We start from the raw sequence: 12,457 nt of genomic DNA on the forward strand, positions 1-12,457 counted from the left end.
CTCTCTTCAGCTCCTGGTGATTTTCAGGTCCTGACGCCAGTGCTGTGCCCGGATCCAACTCTGGAGCGAGGTCAGTGGCAAACACAGGCTTTTTATAATGGGGAGGGGGTCCAATCGCATGCTTTTTAAACCAAGTTATTCTGTTTTTTTACACTTCCTCCATATCACATCAGATGACTCATATTAGCCAATAGAAGTTCGCAGGTCCTTCATTCTTAGCCTCACTCATGTACACACAGTTTTAGACCAGATTTCAACAACAACCCAAACATTTTTCTTTACTTGACATCTTACTCGCCATGAAAAGACCTATACTACAGTGCAGAGGCGTAGCTAGGTTCTCCTGCACCCGGGGAAAAGATTCAGATTGGCGCCCCCCCCAACTTATTTCCCGACATCTCCTTTCCCCTCGCCATTTTTTCTTTCCGTACCAATCAATGAGGTGTAATTTTTTTTCACAATTTTTTTAATGTAACGCGAGTATAAAAGCATTTCTACATTTTACAAGCGATATAGTTCTATAATGTAATCAACAAAAATAAATTAAAAGAAAATAAATTAAAGAGGCCACACACAGCCCCTTGTAGATAGTGCCACACACAGCCCGCTTCCCCCCTTGTAGATAGCGGCACACTCCCCCCCCCTTGTAGATAGTGCCACACAGCCCGCTGCCCCTTTGTAAATAGCGCCACACTGCCCCCCCCTTGTAACTAGTGCCACATTCCCCCGTTTTAAATAGCGCCACACTCCCACCCCTTGTACTTAGCGCCACACTGTGAACAGACCGGTGAGCGGTAGCCTACCTCTACCACTCTCCGCTCTGCCTGGTGTGACTTACCGGAGAAGCAGAGGAGGTCATGCGGCGCAGGCAGCGGCGGAGTTCCTTCTGACTAGGGTTGGTGACAGCCAGGGCTGGCCTTAGCTTGGATGGCGCCCTGTGCGGGACTCTCTATTGCCGCCCCCTACACAAACCAAAAATTAACCACATATATGGACACGTTGGAACATATATACTGTACATACATAAAGACAGATATTTAGACATACAGGCAAATATACATACACACATTCTGGAATACATACATACATACAGGTAAATATATAGACGTATGCACACACACACACACACAGACACACACACACACACAGATAAATACACAGACAGGAACATATACAAATACATAAAAGGCACAAATATACAAGCACAAAGACACATTCACAAACAGACCCATATATATGCACACAGGCACATATGTACACAGCACAGATAATGTAATAGTGTTACCTGCAGTCCTATGTAACACCACAGATAACACATACTGATAACTCTCTGAGTATGTAACACCACAGATAACACATTGTGCTAAATTACAATCTCAGCTCTGCTACACAGTACAGATAATGTAGTAGATGTTACCTGCCGTCCTATGTAACACTACAGATAGCACACTGATAACTCTCTGAGTACTGATAATGTAGTAGATATAAGAGACAAACACATGCAGAGACACAGACAGACAGAGACACACACATACACACACACACACACACACACACACACACACTAACATATACACATACAAACACAGAGATACACACTGTATTCACACTACACACACAGACACTCTCACCATGTCTCCTTGCTGACAGGTCAGGACGGGCTGTGGGCGGAGCTTCCTCTCTGCTTCTCGCAGAGCACAGAGTAAAGGCAGATGCAGGGAGGCTGCAGCACGGGAGTGGACCTGTCCCCTGACCTGAGTCATCTGACCTCATGTCACTGACGTGAGGTCAGGTGACAGGTAAGGTGACTGGACTGGTCCACTCCCTGGCCGTCACAGACCCCAGTCAGAACGCCCTAATTTCCTGGCTCTTCCTAAGCTGCTGCAGGTGTCCGACATATGGGGCGCCTATCAGCAGCGATCAGCTGCTCTTCAGCGCCCCCCCTTCCCTTGCGCCCGGGGCACATGCCCCTCCTCCCCCCCCTAGCTACGCCCCTGCTACAGTGTACCTATACTGGATTTGAGCATTCTCATAAACTTAAACCCTTTTATACCAGTCATTCCTCTCAAAATTAAACTTGCACTTGGATGAAAGTCTCCTACGGCAAAGTGCATGGCTGCTGCCCTAACTGATGAAACCTTTCAGCAGACGCAAGCTCGTCTCCAGGCTGACAAGATATGTCACAGCCAACAACGAGCTACTGAAACTCCCCAGCAGACTGAGGCACGACTGCAGTCTCAGCAAGACAGAAGAGCAGCAGAGACTCTCCAGCAGACCTAAGCCCATCTCCATGCCGACCAGGTACGATATGCTACTACCTGGGCTGATATGCATAATGCCGCTTTCCATTACAATTCAAAATCCCAATATGGTCATGGTCCATACGAAAGTGAACAACCAGAAATGTGCTGCTCTGGCGGAAAGGTCAGAATACTCGATTTAATTGTTCCACCAGAATAGCTCAATGCTTTGCTCGATGGTTCCTCCACGAACTCTGCCGAGTTTCTGAAACATATCCGGGTCTATAAAAGAGCCTCCCAGATAATGTAATTTTGATGTGGAAAGCGTGTGCTGGAGCCAAGATACATGCCAACGTTCAAGATCCAGGGGCAAGTCTACCCAGGACCGCACCGTCCATGAGGCGAGATGAGCTTCTCGCCTCAGGTGGCGGCCTGCTGCCTCTCTTAAGGGGGCGGCGGTGGCGCCACTGAAACCAGCCGCCGCAACCCCCTCCTGCACTATTAGCACAAAAGTACTCGGCACACCAAATTGGAGTGAAATACTTAAATATTTTGAATTATTTTTGCCAGTATGCATGTGCGACTTTTCGGTCAGTTATGACCTTCATCAAACACTTAATGCAGGTAGTGGCTCTGTGATAGAATCAGCGTGTAGGGATAGCGGCTGGCGGGGTGATTTTGTGCTAATATTGTTGGATTGGGTCCCTACTCGTGCACCCACCACCACATGATGTGCCATACTTGTTCTTGAGGTGTGACCTGTAGACATCGTGACTTTAGACTTTGCATGACTTTTTTTCTTTCTTGTTTTTGTTGTATAATTTTACATTGCTTTTAATGTAACTTTTTCATGGCACCCGGGCTTTCTTTAAAAATCATAGTTTTGCTTTTTTATTTCTTTGTATATGTGTACACATGTATATTTCATAAATCTGCCTAAATATATCATGATAGTAATCATAATTGGCAGTACTGGTTATTATATCTCAAAACTCTTATGTCTTCTGTTTAAGATTGTTCCAAACATGCACATGCTCAACACATTCATAAATTGTCCTTTTACACTTTAAGCCCACAGGCTTGAGAATATCTATGCTTCCCCCACTCCTTTGCTCCTGTAGACAGCCCAAAGGTTGATACCAACCCATTACTGAGCTTTGAAGTGAACCTTCTCCGTAGCTAATTACAGTCATCAGAATATGTCCTGTTTTTTATTTTATGTATGAGGGGGGCAAAACCCACAAAGATAATTGACAAAGCATTCCTCCAGGTAATTCAATGGTTATGGAATGTTTATTGTTAATAGGGGAAAAGATTTGATAGAAGGAAACTTTTTTTTTAAAGTAATGTAAAAATTTATTTTTTTGTGATTGTTACACTGTCCATCATTATAGAATTATTATTTTATTCTTCTGCTGAGCTTGTTTTTTTGTTTGTTTTTTCACAATTCCCTTATTCTCTCATTATTAGGGGCTATCTGATAGCTGCTCCATCAGTTTTCCGCTCAGGAGTTGAAGAAGCAGTGAGTGTTACCATCTTCAACACAGTTATAGAAACGAAGGTTCAGGTGAAGCTATTGGTGAAAGGAGAGGCTGTAGCATCAGGTTATGGATCAGTATTAGGTATGTAAAAATAAGATATTTAATTATAATTTACTCGTCTATTGAAAATCAATTTCTGTCTAATGTTTTTTTTTTTTTTTTAAATATCTGTCCATTACGCCTCATGCACACGACCGTTGTGCTACTCGGGCCGTTTTTTTGGGCATCCGAGTGGCACCCGATAGTTTTCATGGACCCATTCACTTTAGCGGGTGAATCGGGTCCGTGAAAAATTACCCGAGTCTCCGATCCGAGGAAAGATAGGACATGTACTATCTTTCCTCGGATCACTGACGGGACTCGGCGGGCGCACACGGTCGTGTGCATGAGGCGTTATTCTGTGTCTATCCTGTATTTAAGTATATAACACCATAAGCAGATACCAGATCATCACTTCTGTTTGTCTCAAGCTAAAGGCATTGTCTGAAATTAGAAAAATATAAGTGCTTTCTTTTAGAAACCGCACCATACTTGTCCATGGGCTGTGTCTGGTATTGCAGTTAGTCCCCTTCATTTGGCACTGTTTTTGGAAGAAAGTATCAAATTGTGCATTGTAACTGCTTTTCTTAAGGCCCTTTTACACCGGCCGATAATTGGCCGATGTAGCGAGCTCTGATCGTTTGCTCCTGTCACACGGATCTATGGATGGGGACGAGCGGTCGTTACTCCGATCACTCGTCCCCATACATCATTATCATGTCGGCAGCGCTGTTTACATAGGGAGATGTGCTGCCGACAACAATAATATTTTAATATTTCACTTTTTTTAAATCGATACGACCAGCAGATGATCGAGCGTTTGCTGGTTTATCTGCTGATCATTCCCCTGTTCACACAGGCAATTATCGGCAACGAGCGTTCTATGAAGGAACACTTGTCTGCCCGATAATCACCCAGTGTAAAATCTCCTTTATTAAACATTCACATTTTAAACCAATGTAATTGTTCTTCAAATGCAAAACAATCAGATTAATACTTTTATTATTTCTGAGATTAAGTGAAGTAACATTATAGTAAAGGCATTTTAAAAAACATGTTTTGACTTTCCCAATTCAAGGGAATTCCTTGAACAGCATGGGTTATAATCTGCTGCCATGAACAACAAGATTTTTACAAATAATGACCTGGAATTTCCAGAATCAGCATGATGTCTGCCTCTGTACAGAATAGTAAAAAGCTTTTTATAACAAATATCTTTTTCTAAATGTATAGAGCCTTATTTTACAAATGCTACCTTCTGCTGCCAAGGAAGACTTTGCTGAAGGTAGAGCAAAAGCTATGATAATGGCTACCAATTTATAATGTTCTTTGTAGCCGTACCATGCAAATATAGTGTGTGTGTGTGTGTGTGTGTGTGTGTGTGTGTGTGTGTGTGTGTGTGTGTGTGTGTGTGTTTTGGAGCTGGGAGTAATAGTTCTGCATTTTTAGATATCATTGATATCATTGCACATAGTCATACTACCATCACCATGCCTATGTTTATGAGCTTTAATTATCCCATGTGCAGGTGCCCATACACTTTAATTGCTCGTTTGGCCAACAGCTATTCCTCCCAACTTCATCATAAACATTCACACATGTGTGCATGTTTATTTCAATGAGGGGAGGGATATAACGGGAATAAAGGATCGGGTATGTTGAAATCCAACATGCCGATCCTTCTTTTCCCTAACATCTGCCTTTATATAAGCGTAGGGAGACCCCATACACATTAGATAGTCAGCTGACTGTTTCGGGCCATGCATAAAAACTTGTGCAGACCAAAAATAATGGTATTGTCTGTTTAACCAAAGTACGTGCTTTCGGTATAACTTTCACCAAAATTCCAGTTGAAGCTTCAATGTTATTTACACTAGTATTTCTTTCTAACCCGCAGCCTGCTCTAGTAGGTTTTGTAATCCAGCATGAGCCATTAAATCTTCACCAGTGGCTAGATAATGTGAACTTTGTGCTATATTTTCAGTATAGGAGATCTCTCTTTACTTTTATTTTTGTCATAATAATTTGATTTTAATTTTCAATAATTTTTATTTAACTTTTTGTGGAATAAGGAAGAACAATAAGCATACATTTGGAATTCTATGGTAAAACTGGTATCATAAGTACCAATAGTGGTTTAATGTTATTATCTTATGTATGAAAAAGCCTGAACATATGTAAATTTATATCATACATTTACTTAGGCCCTTTTTACATCTGTGTCGGAGGCTCCGTTAGGAGCTGCCATTGCAGATTCCGTTATATTTGCTGGACAAAATAGTGTAGCATTCAGTGCTATTTTCTCAGGGAAAATGATGAAAACCCGACAGAATCTGTAAAAGTCAATGGGTTCCATAGGTCACCGTTAGTGTTTTTAATGTGACGGATCTGAGGCTTCCATTATTTTCATTATTCTGTTCCTATGACGGAACACAATAACGGAAATTTTATCACATCTGCGCTAAGTTTTTCTGTTCCGTCATAAGTGCCATTGCCATTGCATCATGGACAAGTGCACCATTGACTTTAATGGGATCCGTCTGGTTTCTGTTAGGGTGTCTATCATTTTACCTGAAGAAATTACACAGCTGCGCTATTTCTCCCAGCATTTTTCACCGGATCTGCAACGGAGGCGAGTAACGGAGCCTCTGACGCAGACGTGTACAGAGCCTTAGTCTGCCGGTGTATATGTGTGTGTATATATATATGCCCATGTATTGGAAAGTGTAGTTGGATACTTTTCAATACAGTTAAAAAAAAGTACATCAACGCATACCACCCGAGCGTATGCCACAAGGGACATACTTTATGTCAAACATATACATCTAACGTGGAGTGAGCATAGCATTAAAGCGACCCTCCGGTCCCGGGACAATACTTTAATTATGATGGTGTATATGGAGTAATATTACCTTCTTCCCTCCATCTGTGCCCCTCTGCCATGGATCTGCCGTTTTTGGGTCTCCTCTGTGCTGTCCCAAACCAGCTGCAGTTCTTCTTAGACTACGAATCTGATACACATTAGCCAGGGCTGATCACAAGAGTGATTCTGTCCAATCCACGAACAGAGGAAGTGTCTTAAACTCAGTCTGAGAAGCTATGTGGCCATTTTGAGACAAACGCAGAGGGGACCCTAAAACGGCGGCTCCACGGCAGAGGGGCACAACTGGGGGGAACCAGTGGCGTAACTACCGCTGTAGCAGCCGTAGCGACTGCTACGAGGCCCGCGGCATGAGGGGGCCCGTGTCGCCCGCCGGCACGGGCCCCCACCATGGCCGGAGGCTCCGCTGGCAGCCGCTATGGCTGCTACAGCGGGATGCCACTGAACACTACGGCAGAGCAGGGAGGTATCTCCCCGCTCTGCCATTAAACAAAAGACATGTATCCCCAATCCACAGGATAGGGGATACATGTGTGATCGCTAGCAGTGATAGGGAGAACGGGGGACTAAAAGTCCCCCGAAGTTCTCCATGACTAACCTCTGACTTCCGGGGTCTGTGTCGGCAGCTCCGTAGAAATGAATGGAGCGCCGATCGCGCTTGTGCGCATGCGTGACCAGCGCTCCTTTCATTTTTATTGAGCTGCCGACACAGACCCCGGAAGTCAGAGGTTAGTCATGGAGAACTTCGGGGGACTTTTAGTCCCCCGTTCTCCCTATCGCTACCAGCGATCACACATGTATCCCCTATCCTGTGGAGATCCTGTGGATAGGGGATGCATGTTATTTGTAGGACACACTATAGGTCGCATTTTTTGGGGGGGGGGGGCTGTATGGCGTTCCCTACAGGGGGGGGCGCTGTATGGCGTTCCCTACAGGGGGCGCTGTATGGCGTTCCCTACAGGGGGGGGTGCTGTATGGCGTTCCCTGCAAGGGGGGGTGCTGTATGGCGTTCCCTGCAAGGGGGGGCACTGTATGGCGTTTCCTGCGGGGGGGGCGCTGTATGGCGTTCCCTGCAGGGGGGGGCGCTGTATGGCGTTCCCTGCAGGGGGGGGCGCTGTATGGCGTTCCCTGCAGGGGGGGGCGCTGTATGGTGTTCCCTGCAGGGGGGGCGCTGTATGGCGTTCCCTACAGGGGGGGACTGTATGGTGTTCTCTACAGGGGGGGCTGTATGGCGTTCTCTACAGTGGGGGCTGTATGGCGTTAGCGCCATGCAGCCCCCTCTGTAGATAACGCCATACAGTCCCCCTGTAGATAACGCCATACAGTCCCCCTGTAGATAACGCCATACAGTCCCCCTGTAGATAACGCCATACAGTCCCTCCCTGTAGAGAACTCCATACAGTCCCCCCCTGTAGAGAACGCCATACAGTCCCCCCCTGTAGATAACGCCATACAGTCCCCCCTGTAGATAACGCTATACAGTCTAGAGGGGGGGCTGTATGGCGTTTTCTACAGAGGGGGCTGTATGGCGTTATCTACAGGGGGGGCTGTAAAAAAGGCACTATCTACAAGGGGGGGGCTGTGTGTGACAACCAGGGGGGGGGCCCCAGTCAAAAGTTTGCTATGGGGCCCAGTCTTTCCTAGTTACGCCCCTGGGGCTGTGTATGGTGCTATCTATAGGGGGCTGTATGGTGCTATCTATAGGGGCTGTGTATGGTGCTATCTACAGGGGGGGCTGTATAGTGCTATCTATAGGGGCTGTGTATGGCGTTATCTACAGGGGGCTGTGTATGGTGCTATCTATAGGGGGTGCTGTGTGGCAGAATCTACAGGGAGGCACTATCTACAAGGGGGGGTTGTGTGATACCCAGGGAAGGGGGGCCCAGTCAAAAGTTTGCTATGGGGCCCAGTCTTTCCAAGTTACGCCCCTGGGGGGAACAAGGTAATATTACTCCATATACCCCATCACATCTATAATTTAGTCCTGAGACTCGAGGGTCGCTTTAAGTTGTTGGCAGGACCACAATGTTTTCCACAAATTTTCAAATATGTCACCAAAATGTAGTATACTGTATTGATTGATTACATTGGAGATCTGTAGAAAAGCACATATATATATTTTCCCATATATGGCCCGTGAACTCAGGACCATTACAATTAGTTTTGCTATGTATCCACCTTTATGTTACATCTATCTGTGTGCTCCTGACCTTTAATATTCGTTCTGTATTTTCCTTACAAAGAAATCTCAAGTAGTTTTATAACCTTTTTTTATTTTATTTTTTTAGAAAAAGGCACAGTGAAAATCAAGGTGAGTTTCTCTTTCAAGTAATTTAAAAGGAGATAAGAAAAATCACAGCTCTAAATGATAATTGTGTATTCATGAACAGCTGAGCAATTCCCAGGGGCCAATGTGTCTTGCTACTAAATGCAATTGCAATGTAACAAGCAATAAGCATGCTGCAGTTTATAAAATCCACTTGATGCTATCAAATCTGCACAGATTTTTTTTCCCACTGCATATAAATAGTTTTTTTTCTAAAATAATTAAACAAAGGGAATTCACCATTGAGAGTCCTCACTTCATCAATATGTGAAGTAAAATGTTAAAATAAACTGTATATCATGTATGTTTCACATACACTACATGCACAAAAGTATTGGGACACAAATCTTAATCATCGATTTCAGGTGTTTCATTCAGTCCCATTGCCACAGGTATATAAAATGAAGCACCTAACCGTGCAGTCGTCTTTACAGACATTTGTGAAAGAATGGGTCGTTCTAAGGAGCTCGATGTATTGGAGTGTGGCTCTGTAATAGAATGCCACCTTTGCAACAAGTGAGGTTTTTTCCCTCCTAGATATTCCACGATCTACTGTGACTGGTATTATTGCAAAGTGGAGGCGTTTAGGAACCACAGCAACTAAGCCACGAAGTGGGAGAATACATGAAGTTACAGAACGGGGTTACCGAGTGCTGTGGCGCATAATGCATAAAAGTCGCCAACGCTCTTTTGACTCAATAACTGCAGAGTTCCAAACCTCCTCTGGCATTAACATCAGCACAAAACTGTGCCCCGGGAGCTTCATGGCATGGGTCTCCATGGCTGAGCACCTGCATGCAAGCTTTACATAATCAAGCACAATACCAAGTGTCAGATGAAGTGGTGTAAAGCACGCCGCCACTGGTCTCTGGAAAAGTAGAAACGTGTTATGTGGAGTGACAAATCATGTTTCTACATCTGGCAGTCTGATGGACGAGTCTGGGTTTGGATAATGCCAAGCTAGTGCCAGCTGTAAGGTTCAGTGGAAGAGGGTTAATGCTATGGGCTTGTTTTTGAGGGGTTGGTCTAGGCTCCTTAGTTCCAGTGAAGGGAAATCTTAATACTTCAGCATATGGTACCAAGACATTTTGAACAATTGTATGCTTCCAACTTTGTGGAAACACTTTGGGGAAGGCCCTTTTCTGTCCCAGCATGACTGTGCCCCAGTGCACAATGCAGCGTCCATAAAGGCATGGTTGGGTGAATTTAGAAAGAGCTTGACTGGCCCGCACAGAGCTTGACTGGCCCGCACCTGACCTCAACCCCATCGAACACATTTGGGATGAACTAGAACGGAGATTGCGGGCCAGGCCCTCTCGACCAACATCAGTGTATGAACTCCCAAATGCTCTTCTGGATGAAAGGGCCAAAATTCCTACAGACACACTCCAAAATCTTCCCAGAACAATGGAGGCTGTTTTATCTGCAATGGGGGGGACCAACTTGATATTAATGACTTTGGATTTAGAATGGGATGTCATAAAATCTCGTGTAGGTGTAATGTGTAGGTGTCCCAATACTTTTGTCCATATAGTGGATTTATTCCTCAGCGCTGAAGTAAAGCAAGATAGTAGTATCACTAAAAAATAACTATATGATCACGATTTTTAATTTCTTCACTTCTTTTATTGTACACTGCCTCCCCTGTGAAGAGGTGGAGCGCTGAAAGAAAAGCGATACTACACGTACAGTGAAGGAAATAAATATTTGATCCCTTGCTTATTTTGTACGTTTGCCCACCGTCAAAGACATGAACAGTCTAGAATTTTTAGGCTAGGTTAATTTTACCAGTGAGAGATAGATTATATTTAAAAAAAAACTGAAAGTCAAAATTATATATATTTATTTGCATTGTGCACAGAGAAATAAGTATTTGATCCCCTACCAACCATTAAGAGTTCAGCCTCCTCCAGACCAGTTACACGCTCCAAATCAACTTGGTGCCTGCAGTAAAGACAGCTGTCTTACATGGTCACCTGTATAAAAGACTCCTGTCCACAGACTCAATTAATCAGTCTGACTCTAACCTCTACAACATGGGCAAGACCAAAGAGCTTTCTAAGGATGTCAGGGACAAGATCATAGACCTGCACAAGGCTGGAATGGGCTACAAAACCATAAGTAAGACGCTGGGTGAGAAGGAGACAACTGTTGGTGCAATAGTAAGAAAATGGAAGACATACAAAATGACTGTCAATCGACATCGACCTGGGGCTCCATGCAAAATCTCACCTCGTGGGGTATCCTTGATCCTGAGGAAGGCGAGAGCTCAGCCGAAAACTACACGGGGGGAACTTGTTAATGATCTCAAGGCAGCTGGGACCACAGTCACCAAGAAAACCATTGGTAACACATTACGCCGTAATGGATTAAAATCCTGCAGTGCCCGCAAGGTCCCCCTGCTCAAGAAGGCACATGTACAGGCCCGTCTGAAGTTTGCAAATGAACATCTGGATGATTCTGAGAGTGATTGGGAGAAGGTGCTGTGGTCAGATGACACTAAAATTGAGCTCTTTGGCATTAACTCAACTCGCCGTGTTTGGAGGAAGAGAAATGCTGCCTATGACCCAAAGAACACCGTCCCCACTGTCAAGCATGGAGGTGGAAACATTATGTTTTGGGGGTGTTTCTCTGCTAAGGGCACAGGACTACTTCACCGCATCAATGGGAGAATGGATGGAGCCATCTACCGTCAAATCCTGAGTGACAACCTCCTTCCCTCCACCAGTACATTAAAAATGGCTCGTGGCTGGGTCTTCCATCACGACAATGACCCGAAATATACAGCCAAGGCAACAAAGGAGTGGCTCAAAAAGAAGCACATTAAGGTCATGGAGTGGCCTAGCCAGTCTCCAGACCTTAATACCATCGAAAACTTATGGAGGGAGCTGAAGATCCGAGTTGCCAAGCGACAGCCTCGAAATCTTTTCTTTTTTTATTTTTTTGTCCTTTAACACAATTTTTATTAAAGGTTTTTCAAAGTTATACAAAAATAAACAAGACATTAACATTGGAAATATTGAAATGTTTTTTTCCAGATTTATGAGATCGCAAAAAGCATAAAGATTTAAAGTTAATCTAATAGTCAGTATACACATACATGTATTAGAAACATACTGGGTACATAATAAGATAATCATAGTGTCGTTAATTAATAATGTAACCAGAGTTGAACTTCCATAAGTTTAATTTTTACTATTTTACACCTTTCCAATGTAAAAAAAAACAAAAACACAAAAAACATACAGACAAACATAAAGTCCCTGCTCTAGGATTTAGAATATACATAAGGACCCTAATACACTTTTATGAGGTCTTTCTATAAAGGAAGCTGTGAGCCATTAAAAGCAAGCCATTTAGACCATTTGTAAACAAATTCCTGTGTCTTATGTAGTCTTGTGGAAATTAAATGTTCCATAATACAATTGTA

General features: G+C 44.0%; 1 protein-coding gene across 1 annotated transcript in view; it reads left to right on the forward strand.

The window, feature by feature from the left end:
* Positions 1-12,457, forward strand: part of CPAMD8 (C3 and PZP like alpha-2-macroglobulin domain containing 8) — a 112,045-nt gene that overhangs the window by 33,522 nt on the left and 66,066 nt on the right. Inside the window, exons 2-3 of the mRNA XM_075825316.1 lie at positions 3,711-3,862; positions 8,990-9,012. Of these exons, the coding sequence (XP_075681431.1) occupies positions 3,711-3,862; positions 8,990-9,012 (175 nt within the window). The remainder of the gene's footprint in view (positions 1-3,710; positions 3,863-8,989; positions 9,013-12,457) is intronic.

The sequence above is a fragment of the Rhinoderma darwinii genome, chromosome 1 (assembly GCF_050947455.1).
Source record: "Rhinoderma darwinii isolate aRhiDar2 chromosome 1, aRhiDar2.hap1, whole genome shotgun sequence".
NCBI lineage: Eukaryota > Metazoa > Chordata > Amphibia > Anura > Rhinodermatidae > Rhinoderma > Rhinoderma darwinii.